The 16,259-nt window shown below is 45.4% G+C and overlaps 1 protein-coding gene across 3 annotated transcripts in view; it reads right to left on the bottom strand.

Annotated features, from left to right (window-relative positions):
• Positions 1-16,259, bottom strand: part of Micu1 (mitochondrial calcium uptake 1) — a 154,835-nt gene that overhangs the window by 72,108 nt on the left and 66,468 nt on the right. For all 3 annotated transcript variants that reach the window (XM_021204602.1, XM_021204600.2, XM_029542289.1), the window contains one exon: positions 15,273-15,387. In XM_021204602.1, coding sequence (XP_021060261.1) covers positions 15,273-15,387 — 115 coding nt within the window. The remainder of the gene's footprint in view (positions 1-15,272; positions 15,388-16,259) is intronic.

The following is a 16,259-nucleotide window of genomic DNA, read 5'->3' as shown; positions in this document are numbered from 1 at the left end:
GAAATCCGCCTGCCTCTGCCTCCCGAGTGCTGGGATTAAATGCCTGCGCCACCATGCCTGGCTTGTTTCTTCTTTTTAAAAGCATTTTCTTTTCCTCAGTATCAGACAGTTTGGTCAACGCTGAGTCTGGCCCTTAATATGTTCTCTGCAGACTTACTGTTATGAGCAAACCCTGCAACCCTCCGCCCCTTCGGTTTTTCAAAGACAGGGTTTCTCTGTGTAGTCCTCCATGTCCTGGAACTTGCTTTGTACACCAGGCCACCCTCAAACTCACAGAACCACCTGCCTCTGCCTCCTAGGCACCGGGATTAAAGGCAAGAGCTACTATGCGTGGTCGAACAGTTTATCTCCATGATCATATGTCACTGGAATTAAACATACAGCAAAAAAAAAAATATTACTCATTCATTCATTCATGTTTCAAAGAAATCTAAAAAACTCCAAAAAACTTCCTGTAGGCCACCTGCTGGTATCCATTGCACAATAGAAGTGGAAGAAAATGGTTATTTTCTGAGTCAGATTAGTAAGACTTTGTCTCTCTAAATCTTAAAGGAGCCATACCTGAGTCTGCTTTGGTATTGAAACAAAATGATAAAAACGGCTAGATTTTATCTGAGCTATAGCCACCTTACTGCTTAGAACATAAGGAAGTCAATAGACTGTTGAGTTAAAGCAACAATAAAAACGAAGCAGAACAGAAACACCGAGAGGAGTGAACTGAGGCTGGAGCAGTGACCCATCCAGGCGATCGAGCAGTGACCCATCCAGGCCAGAGCATCAGTCCATGGCCGACCTGCGACTGGACTTAGAGCAACCCTGACTCCAGGCCTGAGTCTCACGCCGTGATCCAATAAGAGCACAGAGACACACTCATTTGGAACAACATACGTTTCATGCTGAGATGCTCTGACCTGAGTGAGTTGCTGCGTCACTCTCTACAGAGCAGAGAACGCAAGGCACTCATCTCAATGAAACCTGCTGACACAATGCTCGGCAGCTTAAACCTGGCTCAGGTCTAACCTCAGACCCAGAGGCAACTCGAGACTCTCGGAGCTGTGCCATGCTGTTCAAAATTCTGAACATGAACCATGCTCTCCCATTCTTCCTTGGTGTCTCTCTCTAGGACCCCTGCACTCACCTATACTATGTGCCTAGTTTCTGTGATGCCTGAGGGATTAATGACAGTGGACAATATGGAGACTCTGAATAGTGGCCCAAATTTAGAAAGGCTTTGTCTGGTCAGCATTGGAGGATGAGCTGCAAAGGAGGTGAGCTTTGGAGTAGGTCTCAGCAGCTCTTGTAAACTGGGCTATGTGAACTGAGGTGTGGGCAGCGCTAATGGAGAGAGGAGGAATCCGTAGTGCCTGGAGGCGGGGGGGGGAGGGAGGGAGAACTGTGGAATGTATGATTAGTTAGCTGAGATGTGTGGACAGTGAAAAGGTGACTGCGTGACTGGCTTACATGACTCAGTGTCTTACATGTCACTTAAAAGAAGGGATTAAACCCATGTGAAAGGGGTGACGGAATGAAGTTGCTGCTACTGGGGTCCGTGCTAAGTTCACAGACTCCGCAGTGCGCTCCGACGGGATGGTGAGGAGACAGTGGAAATATGGACTGTAGGTTGGAAGGTTGGGGCTGCGAGCTGCTGCTGGTACATTGTGTGGTCCGCGGCGAGGAGTCAGACATGGAGCTGCTCCCCAAAGAATTGAGGGGTAAAGAGAAGGCTGTGGAAAGGGAAGAAGAAGCTGGTGTTTAAGGAGCAGGTAAACAGGAAAGCAGCAGTAGAGAGCAGGCACGTTGGGAGGACAAGAGGATGATGGCTAGAAACTGCCTGAGACAGCCCCGCGTTCCCACGCATGCGCTGTCTCTCTCCACTGCACAGCACGGAGTGCTTGCCATTCCAGCTTAGCATAGTCTTTTATCCTTTTTCATTTTATTTATTTATTTAATGTGTGTGTGTGTGTGTATGTGTGCGTGCGTGTGTGTGTGTGTGTGTGTACACGCGCGTGTGCGTGGACGCGCATTGCTCACAGGTTAACTTTCAGGAGTAGGTTCTTCTGTTCTATTATGTGAATTCTGGGAACCGAATGCCACTGTCACCCTGACATTAAGCACCTAACCCTGCTGAGCCATCCCATCAGCCCCATTCCAAAGTTTATATCTGGAGCATCTGTGTGCATGTGTGTGCACTGGCTAAAGTACACACAGAATCAGCGGTTAAGTTTGTAGATCTCAGTTCTCCCCCTCCACCATGAGCCTCTTGTGGGGCCACCATGAGGTTTAGTGGCAAGTGTTCTAATCTGCTGAACCATTTTGATGGTCCCATCATTTTTTATTCTTATTGTCCTTTAGTTTCACGAAGGCATATGCACAAATATTTAAGTGACTGAGTTTTCCATCAAATCATGGTGAATGCTTCTTCCTTCAACTAAGGTTAAATTCATTTTACCAACAAGAGAGCACTCTATATGTACAAGTTCCTGCAACTTTCCTCTGAACCAAGCATGGGCAGTCTATGGAGCTACTCTGGTGGCTTATTAAGGCACATGCAAGGACACACCAAGGCTGCGCTGCTGTCCTCTGGCACTAGGGAGGTTAAGCCCTGTACATTATCATTTGAGCAGGCCCAGCCAGCCCATCAATGTAGGTCCCCCGTCAGGAATCCCCTTAATCTGTTCAGTCTTCCACCAACCACATCAAAACAGGGAAGACAAACAAGCCACAAAACAGCATGCCTTCAAGACATGCTGTTGGGGAATTCTCTGGAAGCCTCCCCGCTTCCCTTTAAGTGTAGAATTCACAGTGATTTTAAAATCTAGCTGTCTGGCAACCTTCGGGGGTCCTAGGTTTATGGTAACTCATGACCTGCTTCCACAGGAAGGCTAGAGGGGCATTCTTTTGAACTTGAGGCTACCCACAGGGCAAACAGTGAGGCTTTCCCTTTACAGAGCCACGGATCCTATTTCCTACATGATTTCTACGGTCTAGCCACATGCTGGAATGGATTAAAATGGACATGACAATCTTTCCCTGCTAGGCTGCAGAGCCTAGGTCTAATCAGGTCTAATCCGGTTACAAATCTATTTTCACAATAGTTTCATACCATGACACCAATGATAGCAGCAATAACAACCCACTACTACCCCAGAGCATATTTTAAACCTTCTGATTCAGCAACAACAACAACAACAACAACAGAGTGTCGTTTGTTTGCATGCACCAAGTCAAACATTCAGATGGCAAGAACAGTAGCTACCTCTTCAGGGTCACTTTGCTTACCGTGCTTATGCACAAGGGGTGGGCTTGGGGGGTTGGGAGGGGAACCCCTAACCGTGGCTCTCCTCGAAGCGGGAGACCCGTGCTGCCTGTGGCTGCCATTCAGTTACTGATGGAACAATGGACAAAGGAATAGGTTACCCTCTAAGCAAGCTGACTTTCAGTTAACCTGGCTCTCCAGTTACAGAGCTATTTACTACCCATGTCCATCATTCCTGCTGATAATGGATGCTGTAGGCTATAACAAGGTCGCTGAGGTGCAGTAGCAGAGAATTCTGAGACAGGAAAACCTTTAGACTGAACCTCCACTCAGTGGTCGGCTTCTCCACTGTATTTGTACAGCTGATCAGACAACCTCTGATTATCTGAGATGGAAGTCTCCACTTCTGAGACCCAAACTCTGCCAACTGTATTAATTAACTTCCTTATGTAGGAACCCAAATCTACTGTGTAGCTCTTACAAGCTAACCACTTCATTTGCTGGAGAAATAGACAGACAGACCTACAACCCCCCAGAGCCATTATACTAGCCCTACCAGGACTCTCAGGCATACTTGAGATCCCCAGCATCCCAAAGATCTATTTGCGAAGCACCTTAAGTGGGCAATGCTACGCAAAGCAACACTCTAAACACAGTTACATCTGGACTTGATGTCCTTTTGAGAGTAAGCCTACATTTTCTTGTTTTTAAATAATGGCCTAAGTTATCATGTGATGTCAGACAAGACTACTCTTTTTTTTTTTTTTTTTTTTAATTAATGGACTAGGTTATTGCATGATGCCCTGGTGTTTTGCTCTCTGTAGGGCTGGGGGAGGAGGGGGGAACTCTGTAAGAGGGACTGGAAGACCTGAGTTTGGTTCCCAATACCCACATCAGGCAGTTTATAAACACTTATAACTCCAGGGGACCCAACATCCGTCTTCTGGTCTCCAGAGGCATTTACATCTATGTTGAAAGGACACTCTAAACGCCATTTGTCTCCATTTAAGGGCCCCATTTGTCTGCATTTTTAAGGACCAGGTCTGATTTCAAAAACGGCCATAAGGTACCAGCTTCAGGAATCGACATTTGAGTCTCAGAAACTAGGTCATAAGATACCAGCTCTAGGAACAGACCATAAAACCCAGCTAAGATCATAAAGCCCCCTCCCAGAGAACGGCCTGGGGAAATATCTTATCTCAGAGTGGGCCATCTGCGTTGGGCAGCCCTATCTTATCACATGAGTGAACGTGTCATGACATAGGAGTGCAGACCACCGACCACCTGTGAGCCCCTAGCAATATGACCCAATAGTGAAATTTTAGATTACCTAATCCTTCTAGAGAGTTCCCCCGGTTCCCTATAAGGTCTGCTAGCCTTTGTCTAGGATTGCCATTTTAGATGATGGGTGACTCCTGCTGTTTTTTTTTTTTTTCCCCAGAATAAACAATCTTTGTTTTTGCATACTATCTGCGTCTAGGGTTTTCCTTTAGCAATTTTCAGACTGTTACAATGTGCCATGTAAGCACACATACATACACATAAACAAAAATAAAAATAGTTGGTGTGGTGTTATACATTTAGAATTTCAGGACTTGGGAGGCAGAAGCAAGCAGATCTCTGTGAGTTCAAGGCCAGACTGGTCTACAGAGCAGAACAGATCAGTCTGGGCATAGAGCAAAACCTGGTCTCAAAATTAAATAATTAAAAGCTCTGCTAGTGTTAGGTGTTTCTTTTTGTTTGTTTTGAGGTAGCATCTTATTCTAACATAAGCTGTCTTGGAACTGGCTGTCATCCAGACTGGCCTTGAACTTCAACATGCCCCAGCTCTGCCTCTGGAGCGCTGGGATTCCAAACACACACTACCACTCCTGGCTTTAAGCAGAGATTTTCTGAATGCTTCAGGTACTGGCATTCAGAAAGGATGTCTGGAGGAACTCTTGTCCTTTATAGAGTAGGGAGCATTCCTTTGTCAAGTGCACCACAGCTGTGGCTCAACACTGCCTGGGGAGACTGTGGCTTCTGAAGAAAGCTTCCCAGAATGCAAATACCCTCAGAATCATTTTAAAGGCAATTAAGCAACAGCAGATGGAGTCTCTTTTCGTTGACCTAGACTGGTTATTTCAGTCTGGTTTTATTTGTGGCAGTGAATCCTTCATAGGTACTCTGGAAACCCTTTGGGCTCCCCCCTCCCTACTGCTGGAAGGTGTTGGGGGGGGGGGGGGGGGGGGGGGGGGGGGAGGGTCTCTGCAGCTGGTGTTAGGAGGACCAGCAGGGTTGCTGGATTGCTCTAACAGCCTGCAGAGCTTCAAAGCCACTTCCCTGAATAACCTCTCAGATTTCCCTCTATCCAGGACAGGGTTTGGGGGTCTCTTTCTCTCCTTATCCTGAAGTCCAACAGAGAGAGCACAGCCACCTGGGGGAGTCCCCTGGTCCTTTTTCAAGTCTCAGCTGGGTTCTGCTAGGGTCTCAGCAACCCAGAGCCAGGCGTGGGCTGGGATCTTCAGGATTGGTTCCCAGTCATCTACCATGGCTAGATTCCTAGCGATGCCTCCAGGATGCCTGGGTTCAAGAGTGCCTCGTTGCACTGGCCAGCTGCCCTCCAACCACAGCATCCTGATGTCTATCTGGGACTGTGCTCTCTCAGTACCACTCAGTAAGGAGGGAGGGAGGGAAGTGTCCATGGAAGGGTGACCCACGGGCTTCAAAGGCAAATGGACACAGCAGACAGCTAACACTATTGCCCAGAGGGTTCTGAGTCTGGGGCTGTCACCTGCAGGGTTACATTGCGGTGGCCGGTGTAGGGAAACTGAGCGGTCCCCTGAGCTGTCCCAGTCCTGGAGGCTGAAGTCTGAGCTCAGTGCAGGGATGAGGTCACCTATTGTAAACAGTGTTGTAAGGGCTGGCACAGTGATGATGTCACCTGCTGTGGAGGTCTTCCTGTAAGAGCTCAAGCCTTCCTTGGAAACTGGGACTGCGTCCCACACAGTGATTAACTTGCAATGCAATCTTCTACAGGTCGGTGAGCTGTCAGATCCTCACAGGACTCAGCTCCTACTCGTGGGCCTCCCTCGACCACCAGACATAAGCAAGCTAAGGGCTGAAACTCTCCGCATGCACGGTCGGTCAGTCGGTCGGTCGGTTGGTCGGTCGGTGCCTTAGGCAGCCTGTGGGTTCTCACCTCTGCTCTGCTACTGGTGCCGAACCCCTTCTCCAGAAACAACTGCAGGGAGCCAAGTAGTGCCTGGAGTTGAAGAGGGCCTCACTGCTAAAGAACACAACCAACAAACCCAACCTGTTTAACTTTTTTAATGGCCATGTATCTGCACCGCCCCTGGTTCTTCTATATGAAGAATCAATCGTGAGGCAAGGTCCTCCCATGTATCCCAGACTGGACTCAAACTTGCAATCCTCCTGCCTCAGCCTCCCAGGGCTGAGACTGCAGGCATGCTTTATCGCACTTGGTCCCCACCTATCCGAGCTACACAGAAAAGTTCAACATGCTCGAGACTCCAGACAAGTCCCGCTGGGATCCAGGACGTTTCATGTCTCCTGGGGCTTTCAAGGAACGGAGGGATCCGAGGGATTCAGAGGGACAAAGGCAGAAGAAAACAAGTTAAGAGAACCAGGCCTGGTTCATCGTGGGCTGATCAATACAGCGGAAGCAAGGAGATGTGCGGCTTCCCTGGGGTTTTGCTGGAGAATCTACAGAGAAGCTGTGCTCAGATACGGCTTTCCTCAGCAACTGTCATCTTTGAGACCTGAACACCCCAGTGGTTCTGCAGATGGTCACACACAGCACATCACTGTCTAAGAGGACAGTGGCACTAAAGCTGACCTATGTATTTAGGTGACGAAGCCTCAACTGTATGAACAGTGGTGGCCCTCAGCAGGTGGCCAGAGACCCTGTGACTCGCTGCTTCTGGGTGGAGCTCATGGTGCTGCAGATCCACTTGGAGGAGAAACCAGTGGCTCAGGAGTCACCCTAGTTCCAGCTTGTCTGACATCTGCTCCTCCTGATCTGAGAGCTTTGGACAAGGAGAGAGGACAGGACATGTCCCTGAGCTTGCATGCCCCCCCAGCCTATGGCAGGAGTTTGAATTGTGGAACTATCCAGAACCCAGGCCTTCTGAGGCATTCCTTTGCCGTCAGGGAACTTTCCTCTAGAGCCTTATCTACTTTAAGTTTAAAAAGAAACCTGAAAATGTCCACTCAAGCCCATAAGGTAGTGTGAAGAATTAAATGAGCTTCTCTACATTCAGAGCTAGGTCAGTCAGTATGGTATCTAGACGTCATCACCAGCTTCTCTCCTTAGCAAGCAGCCTATATGTGTGCTGTCTGACGTCTCTAGGACACAAGGGAGGAAGAAAGAAAACGTAAAGCTATGTAGAACAGAAAACCCATCCAGACTATAGCTTGTTATAAAAAAATATTGTTATGGAGTAAAATTTAAACTAAAGTTCTTTCTTCGGGTTGTTCTGGAATTAAGATTTAAAACATTTTTTTTTTTTTTTTTTGATTATACCATAAAGTTTAGTTTCTTACCATTTAGTAACTTCCTATGCCCTGCAAGAATAAGTTCTATTATTTTCTGGTTATTTCTGTTGTGGCCGGACAGCTGTACATTTCCATTAAACACACTCCAGGGTGGCCAGACCACAAACTGTGAAAAAGCATCATGTAGTGAAAACCAGCTCATGCTGGGCCAGGAGAGGGTGTGGCCAGTAGAGAGCCTGCTCCACGTGAATGCACACACATGCAGTTTTCACATTCAATAAATTGAAATGAGTAAAATCAGAAATCCATTTCTATCTTTGAGAATACAGTATTTAGAAATGTCCCTGGACAAACAAGTCAAAATGTCTACCTAAAATACGAAAGTTCACGACATGTGAAAACATATATGGAATCATATAATGGGTAAGTTTTGACTCATCAATACATTATGAACATTTTCACTGCTGACCACATTTCTGTATTACATATATTATATGAAAGTCCTGAGTTCAATTCCCAGCAACCACATGGTAGCTCACAACCATCTGTAATGGGATCTGATGCCCTCTCCTGGTGTGTCGGAAGACAGCGGCAGTGTTCTCATATGCATAAGTAAATCAATCTTTAAAAAAAGAATGCTATTGAACTCCATTGCATAGGCTTATAGTAGCTGGCTCAGGCCACTGTTTTATGGGCTAACCAAAAAACTCAGCCACCCTGAGTTCTTTCCCAATATACGTTTTAAGACTAACATCATTATATATGTGATTATTTCATTAGTCTAAACTCATGGGTAGGAACTTTATGCAAGTGCTTGATGAAGGCTGTCCAGAGTAAGGAGGGAGCCGTCAATCAAATGTAAAGGTCGATCCAAGCAGTTAATCTGCTGTACACATAGTTGGGGAACACTCTGAGGATTTGGTAGTCAAGGGAGAAGAGGGATAACAAACTGCCTCTCACAGAGGCGATCAATACTGAGTGTTTCCGTGTATGTGCTGGGGATGTGACATAGGGCCGAATGTACTAGTTCATCTACACATCCTACAGCCCTTTAGATCTCTGGGCAGTTACGAAAGACTGCCTCATACAGCTTGGAGGATGGAGCCCAATCTTGACAGTTAAACCTTTCCACAGAGCTGGGGGGGGGGAGCTGCCCAAAATGCAAGGTGCAGTCATGATGCCGACACTGCATACTGCCTAGACAAGCCCACACTCTGCAATTTACACACTATCCAAGACTCCCTTGAAGCCAGAGGGTCTCAAGCTGTTATCTCTGGCAGCACTTACCGGGGGGTTCCACTCAGAAGCACCATGTTTCTGCTCTATTATGTTCTAAACAGTAAATTACAAATTTAATGTATTCTCAGAACGGACGTAAAATTGATATTGATCCAGTTTTGCTGGTATTTGGAAATCCTAGGAGGAGACCTTTACTCCTCATTGAAATGCTGTGTGCTTAATCGATCAATTGCTCAAGTTTCTGAATATTGATAGTATGAAACATATTATGTCAAGAGATTCTGAACTTTAAGACCTCTCATGAAATATGTAATACATATGGTATATTACATATAATTTATATATACATATAATTTATTTGTTTATTTTGCATTTCTCCAGCTTCCAGCTATATAGACACTCAGTCTACCTATAACTCCTTCCACCGCCATTTTCATAATAAAATACATTCCAGCCAGATGTTTACCACCACCGCCAACTTCCTATGTGAAGACAAGCGTAAAGACTGACAGCTCTGGTTGACAGTCTACAGCCAGTCTGGACTTTATCCCGGAGAGCCACGTTTCCCATCTATATACCCTGGCCGTCCTGACACTGCCTGTGCTGTCAAGTGTACTCAGTGTCAGAAATGTCCGAGCGCTTCGATTTCTCCAGAGTGCCTGCAGGAGGGGTTCTATGAAGCAATCCCGCGTTGTACCTGCATAAGGTCAGGTTCCACAGCAGAAATACACTCTCTTCATGTTCATTACTGGCTTATACTTAAATTACATCTGCCTATGTGACAGAATCCCGTTCTCGTATCCAGAGAACTTAAAGACAAATGCTCACCGACTCGACCTTCTTTTCATTTTGTGTGGCTTCATTTCAAAAATAGAAGTTCAATAACCAAGGCAACGGCTTGCGCTGAGATGGAGTTCGCAACCTCGCTGCTTAGATCTCGCTGCTTTAGTAAAAGAATCCGAGTTTGTTACTTAACCCATTCAATCTGACAGACCCTCTTTGTATGCCACTCTGTTAGGTATCCAAAAGCTATTTGGTTTTCAATTAAGTGCCCCAATAGAAAAAACATTCTGGCTATTATAATTAAATTTCTGGCTTTGCTTATATATAATAGAGAATATTAATGTAAAATAGTTTTTAAATATTAATCAAGAAGCTGAAGGTATGTTCAGAAATATAAAATTTTAATATATATAAAGTAACAGCTCACAAAATTTCATTTATCTAGCCAATAAATATATGTGGGGGAATTGTATGTGCCGCAAACTATGCTGGCTAGGTTCTCTAGGACAGATGGTAATTGGGGAAAAGGCCGTACTCTTCATCCTGACACTTTGGAGACAAGGTTTTGCTAAGTATTACAAGCTGGACTTGAATTCACTATATATCCTGGCTGATCTCAACCTTGAAGCAATCCTCCTGCCTCAGACTCCCAAATGCTGGGGTTATAGGCATGTGCCCCTATACCCAGCTTACAATGGCCACTTAAAAACTTGTTTCAGAAACAAGGAAGGAGCCAATGATGAAGCCTGAGCATCCACAACATTGTAAGCTGCATGTTTAAGGTAAAAGGCAGGGCATACCGGCAGACGTGTAGATAGGTGTGCAGGCAGGTAGGTATAAACACTGGATTCCAGTCCAGGGCTTACAGGCCATGAGAGAAGGCCCTGAAACATGGTTAACTGCTGAGGTCTACGTTCCCACAGAACTTTCCCAGCTAAGAGGGGAAGACAAAGAAAACAGGGGCGGCCCTGAGGATGAGGGGGACAGTAATCAGAAGGGTTATCCGTGACTCAGAGAGGGGAAACTTTCAGTCTGCCCCAGGGTAACAGAAGAGAGACAGGGCATGACACCAAATTCCACATGACACTGTCATAAGTCAGACATCCTTCCAGAAGAATTCTGTCTTGTTCATCTCAAGTAAAACCCTCCCTTGGGTGGTGGGTGATACAATGATGTCATACGTCTGCTTTCTGGAGACCTGGCGTCACTGAAATGACATACTGTTCTCACACATAGCTGCTCAAACATGACCTCACATACTATATATTTGAAAGGATTTTTAAAATCATCACCATTATTGTGACTGTCCAGCACGTGTATGAATTTATAAGAAATATACAAAACAATGAAACACAATTTAATATTTACTCAGCCAAACTCAGCTACCACAAAGACACAATTCAACTTCTTTATTCATTGCCTAAAATCTACAATAGCCAAAATCAGAACGTGCTGAGTTATGCCTGATAGTCATTGACCCACACGAACTTTAAAGCCCTAGGCACTGGGCATGCCACAGGGTTTCTCTGGTGCCTTCCGAAGCTTCACAGTGATCAGTAAGGAAGACACTTCATCTTGAGCTTTTATAAATGTCTCATTATCATTGCCTCCCCAGCCTAGACTGTCCCATGGTATTAGCTCACGGGGTTAACAATTTTAATTAGGATAGATATGGAGATAAGGATACAAAATAAATAGTCATTTGTCAAAATAAAATCGAGTGACAACAGGCAAGAGCCAGATTTTAAGTTACACTGTCATTTTGTAGAATAGCATTAGTAAAAATGACCCAAACTAATAATATCCAGCATTCTAGATAAATCCTGATCGCATTTCTCTGTACTTGGTTATGAGGAAAAATGGCCACCTTCCATCTTAGGACCATGAGCCAGCGCTGCAGCTGGACAGTGCAGATAATGAGGTGTTAATAACTGTGCCTCCGTATTCTCGTTTGATTCTTATTAACCTACTTTAAGGATCAGAGGCGCTTTGGAAATTACTTAATAATAATTATTAATCATCTTTCCTAATAAGAATCTAAACTTATTTTATTGATGAATAGCTAGCTAGTAAATATTTTAAATATAATTACTAGACAGTCTGTTTAATACAGATGCTCATGGTAAAAAAAAATTTCAGTGAATCCATCAAAGCGGACCAGAGAAATGGGGTGTAAATGGCAGAATCTGTGAATCCGGCCTAGGGGAGAGTACAACACATGGGTTCTGAATTGGCATAAGGGATCAAGCATGTTATGAAATATATTAATTTAAAAACCGTGTTTCCCTCAGTCTGCCAGCACAGCTGCAGACTGAAGACATTAACAGCTACAAAAACTATTCCTGGCCTAGGGTACCAACAGCAAGGCTGGCTTTGGAAGAAACAAACACACCAACCCCAATATACTTTAGATTCTCCTTCTGTGTCTTGGCCGTAACTCTATGTGTACTGCAATCATCTGCAGTGGCTATCACTATAAACTTGTGATTGCTGTTATGTAACTCAACGATTTAGGTTGGAGAAGGTACAATTAATAAGGTAAACAATGAATGACCCAGACTCTGAAGTAGAGATTAGGGCGGAGGAGGAAAATCAAAATAAAGCAAGAAAAGTGTTTCTGAGCTCTCTCTCTCTCTCTCTCTCTCTCTCTCTCTCTCTCTCTCTCTCTCTCTCTGTGTGTATGAGACAGGAGAAGAGCCGCTCAGTGGTTAGCTGGCCAAGGAAGGCCCTTTACCTAAGTCTCATATGGGCAAGAGTAAGAAAAGTACTTACTTTATGTACAAGATGTTTCTTATCAAACTGCCAAAAAGCTTCCATGAGCATGAACACTATTTAATGAGAAATCACACTGAACAACATAATCTTTCAGGAAGGCAGCTTCCCCGGTTTGATTTTTAGGCATGGTAAATTGGGAAAGAACAATCTGCCATGCATAGTTCTCAGATCTTCTTTCTGACAATAGAGTACAGCTCAAGTTGCCTGGGGTCCTGCGCTTCAGTTCGCTAAGGCGCAGTGTTGGCAGCACCAAGAGATGGCGGGAGTCCACCCACTGAATGCTAGGGACTCAGCAGATAGGTGGTCCTGCCTCAGCTGGGTGACCCTTCCCACTGGCCTACTTACTGGCTTTCTATGGCCCGGCTACGTGCTGTTTATCAGAAAGACAAATACACTAATGCATTTCACATTCTAGTCCTATGCCAACTGACTAGCAATTCCTGTTTATCATCCATCCATCCATCCATCCATCCATCCATCCATCCATCCATCCATCCATCCATCCATCCACCTCTCTCTCTGTGTATGTGTGTGCATGAGTGTGTGAGTGTCAGAGAACAGCTTAGGGGTTGGCTTTTTCCTCCCCATGGTTGCCTGTCTTGGTGACAAGTGCTTTTACCCACTGAGCCATTTCGAGGGACCAGTACTAACTCTTGAGGCTTAGGGAGTTGTCTGCCTTCTCCCAGGATGACTTGGGAAGCATTTACTGGGTTTAGGCTGTAATGGCCCCTTGCTCCGCTACAAGCCCTACCCTAGTGCATGTTTTCCCTGGCAGCTTGTTGGATAAAGTAGAAAACACAGTGTCGGGCATTGAGATTGTAAGGATGTTTGGGCTGGCCATCAGAGCCCTGCTGTAGCTCAGCCTTAGGGAAAGAGAGGCGGCGAGTGAGTTCCAGCTACACCGCAGACACCGAGAGCTGGGCAGCCAGGCGCAGGAGCCCAGAGGCTGGTCAGTTTAGGCTCTTATCAGAAAATGTCTACTCCTTTACCGTGGGTCTGGGGGTGAGCTCTGGAACATTTTGTATACCGAGCCTCTTCATCTGTAAAATGAAGGCAACCACAGTACACGCTCCGGGCTGAAGCGTGGGAAATGAGCACATCATCAGTTCATCTGAAGAGCATCACAAGGACTCTGAGAAGCAGAAAAACTTCCAAATGTGGGGGGAGGGGAGCTCAACAAGGGGCTGGAAAGACATCCCAGTGGTTAGGGCGCTTGCTGCTTTTGCAGAGGCTCAGGGTTGAGTTCTCAGCAGCCACAGTGAGTGGCTGTGTAGCATTTGCACACCTGTGGCACACACACACATAGGTATATAGACATACCCAGAAAATGATTTGTATTTTTAAAAAAATGAGTCAAGGTGTGGGCTGGGTGTGGCAAGGCACACTCCTTTAGTCCCAGTACTGGGGAGGCATAGGCAGGCAGATGTCTATGACTTAAGAGGCCAGCCTGGTCTACAGAGTGAGTGCCATGATAGCCAGGGCTACACAGAGAAACCCTGTCTCAAAAAAAAAAAAAAAAAAAAAGCCAAGGTATGCTTATTTGGGGGTTGTTGTAACTATGTTAATGGGTATTTTCACTGTAGCACTGGGCTGCCACATACATTCCTCCTGCAGTGGCACCCACAGGGTTCTGTGACAAGGCAGAAGTCTTCTTCTCTCCCTTGTTAGCAGCTACAGGGAAGGAATGAGGCTGAAGTAGCTGGTCATGGCAGGAATTGTCTTCTGTCTGTTAAAACCCATACGCTGGGCACAGTGGTGTAGGATAGGGTATACTTGCAGGTTGAGACAGGGGCATTCCAAGTTTGAGGGCAGCCTAGGCTACATAAAGAGAACCAGTCTCAAAGCCACTACGGGACTCAGGGTTTTATCTTTTACAGAAACTCAGCTGTGGCAGGAGAGGAGATAAGGTGAGGAGAAGAGGTGAGGGAGATGGTCATCTCTCTCCTAGAAGAGCACTCGGAATCATTCTGTCAACATTGCGTCTGAAACCCGGTCCACTTCGGGTATTGTCTTTTGCAGTGTTGGGGGTGAACCTAGGACTGTGCTGTGCTAGGCCATACTTCACCACTGCTCTGCAGTTGCGTATGACTCTCGCCTGAGTTACATTTTAACAGACTACACAGAGAGCTGTGAACATTTTGTTTGGTTTTTCTGAATGGTTACAATTCACAGCTAAGAGAAAGTGCCACAGACTTGCACATCCTAGATAGTTTAACTTTTAAAACTTACCTGTGTTCTACATAAGTGAAAACTGAGCTTTGAGTCTCTAGAAATATCATTCCAAGATTAATAAGTGACCACTCAGCATGAGCAGGACAACAGAGCCAGGTTTCCTTAGAGGAGGAAATGCCACGTGGAAGTGGGGTGTGCGGAGTGGCACCACGCCATGGCAGTTACTGTGTGCATCTGGTCCTCACCGAACACAGAGCACAGTTACAGCAGGGGCAAACCAGCAGGCTGTCGGCTTTAAAGATTCTACCTTGACACCTTGGGTTTTCTTTTTCTTTCAAGAGAGTTTACACCCAAATTACAGGAAAAACAAAAACAAAAACAAAACCAACCAAACAAAACCCCCCCAAAACAAAAAAACAAATGGAATCTTGTAGGATTTACAGTCTGCTAACTGTAAGCTAACTGTAAGCTAGGAGCTGTTTTCCAGCTGAGCGTATCTGCATTTCTCCGTGCTCCTTCCAGACAGACAGGACGGGAAGCTCATACTCACTGGAGAGGACTGTTGTGAGGAAGATGTAGTCAGAGAAGGAGATGAGCCCGCACTCTCCAAGGGTGTAGAAGATGCTGCCTTCATCAGCAAATTTTTCTCGTTCCTGGGCAATTTTCTAGCAGAGGCACACGTCCCAGCGGGAAACAGAAAAGATATGACTGAATCAGAACACAGGCAGGGAGAACGGACCGGCATTTATCCCAGTTCCCTTGTCCCCTAAGCACTTCTAGGACGGCCATTCAAAATCCATGGATCCTTTACAGTTTTTAAGCTAATGAAGATTCCGAGACAAGAGGTGATTTGTTCTTCACTTAAACACTGGGTTCATTGACGTTAGAAGCTGGTTTTAGTTTTTTCCTGCCATCGAACACATGGCCCGACTTCAGAACTGTCTCACTCTTAGAACACATGGCATCACTCTTAAGATTATTATTTGGTGGTACAAAGGAAAAAAAATAACCAAAGAAAAGAGAAAGCTAAAACTGGTTCCAATAAATAAATAAATAAATAAATAAGTACAAGTACAATAAAAAAAAAATCATACTATTGGTGATCTTGAAGCAGAGGGAAGGCAGCCATTCTCAAGGCCATACATACGCTTCTGAAATACTAATTTTAACCTTTCCTTTTGGATTCTTAATCTTAGTCTAGAACACAGAAGAGTATTTAGGATAAAGAATATTCTGAAGTATAATCCGGAATCGGACTTTTGCACTATTATTATGTTAGTGGATGCTACTGAGTTTCAGCTGTTTGATGGCAATAAGCCGCTTCCCGACTCAACTCTTGCTCCCAGTATACACTCCTTCCCTTTACTCAGCGGTACAGCCTGCTCGATGCACTGTTTCCTGGTCTCTGAACTCCTCACTGAAGGTACTTTCAAAAACTGCAAAGGATCCACCAGAGGGCTGCACTTGAAACAAAGTCCGTAAGTTCTGGACCAACCACAGGCACTTAAGGAAATATTTATTCTGTGCACTGAGGGGG

Source organism: Mus pahari, chromosome 9 (assembly GCF_900095145.1).
Source record: "Mus pahari chromosome 9, PAHARI_EIJ_v1.1, whole genome shotgun sequence".
Lineage (NCBI taxonomy): Eukaryota > Metazoa > Chordata > Mammalia > Rodentia > Muridae > Mus > Mus pahari.
This window is presented reverse-complemented; position numbering and strand designations above follow the sequence as displayed.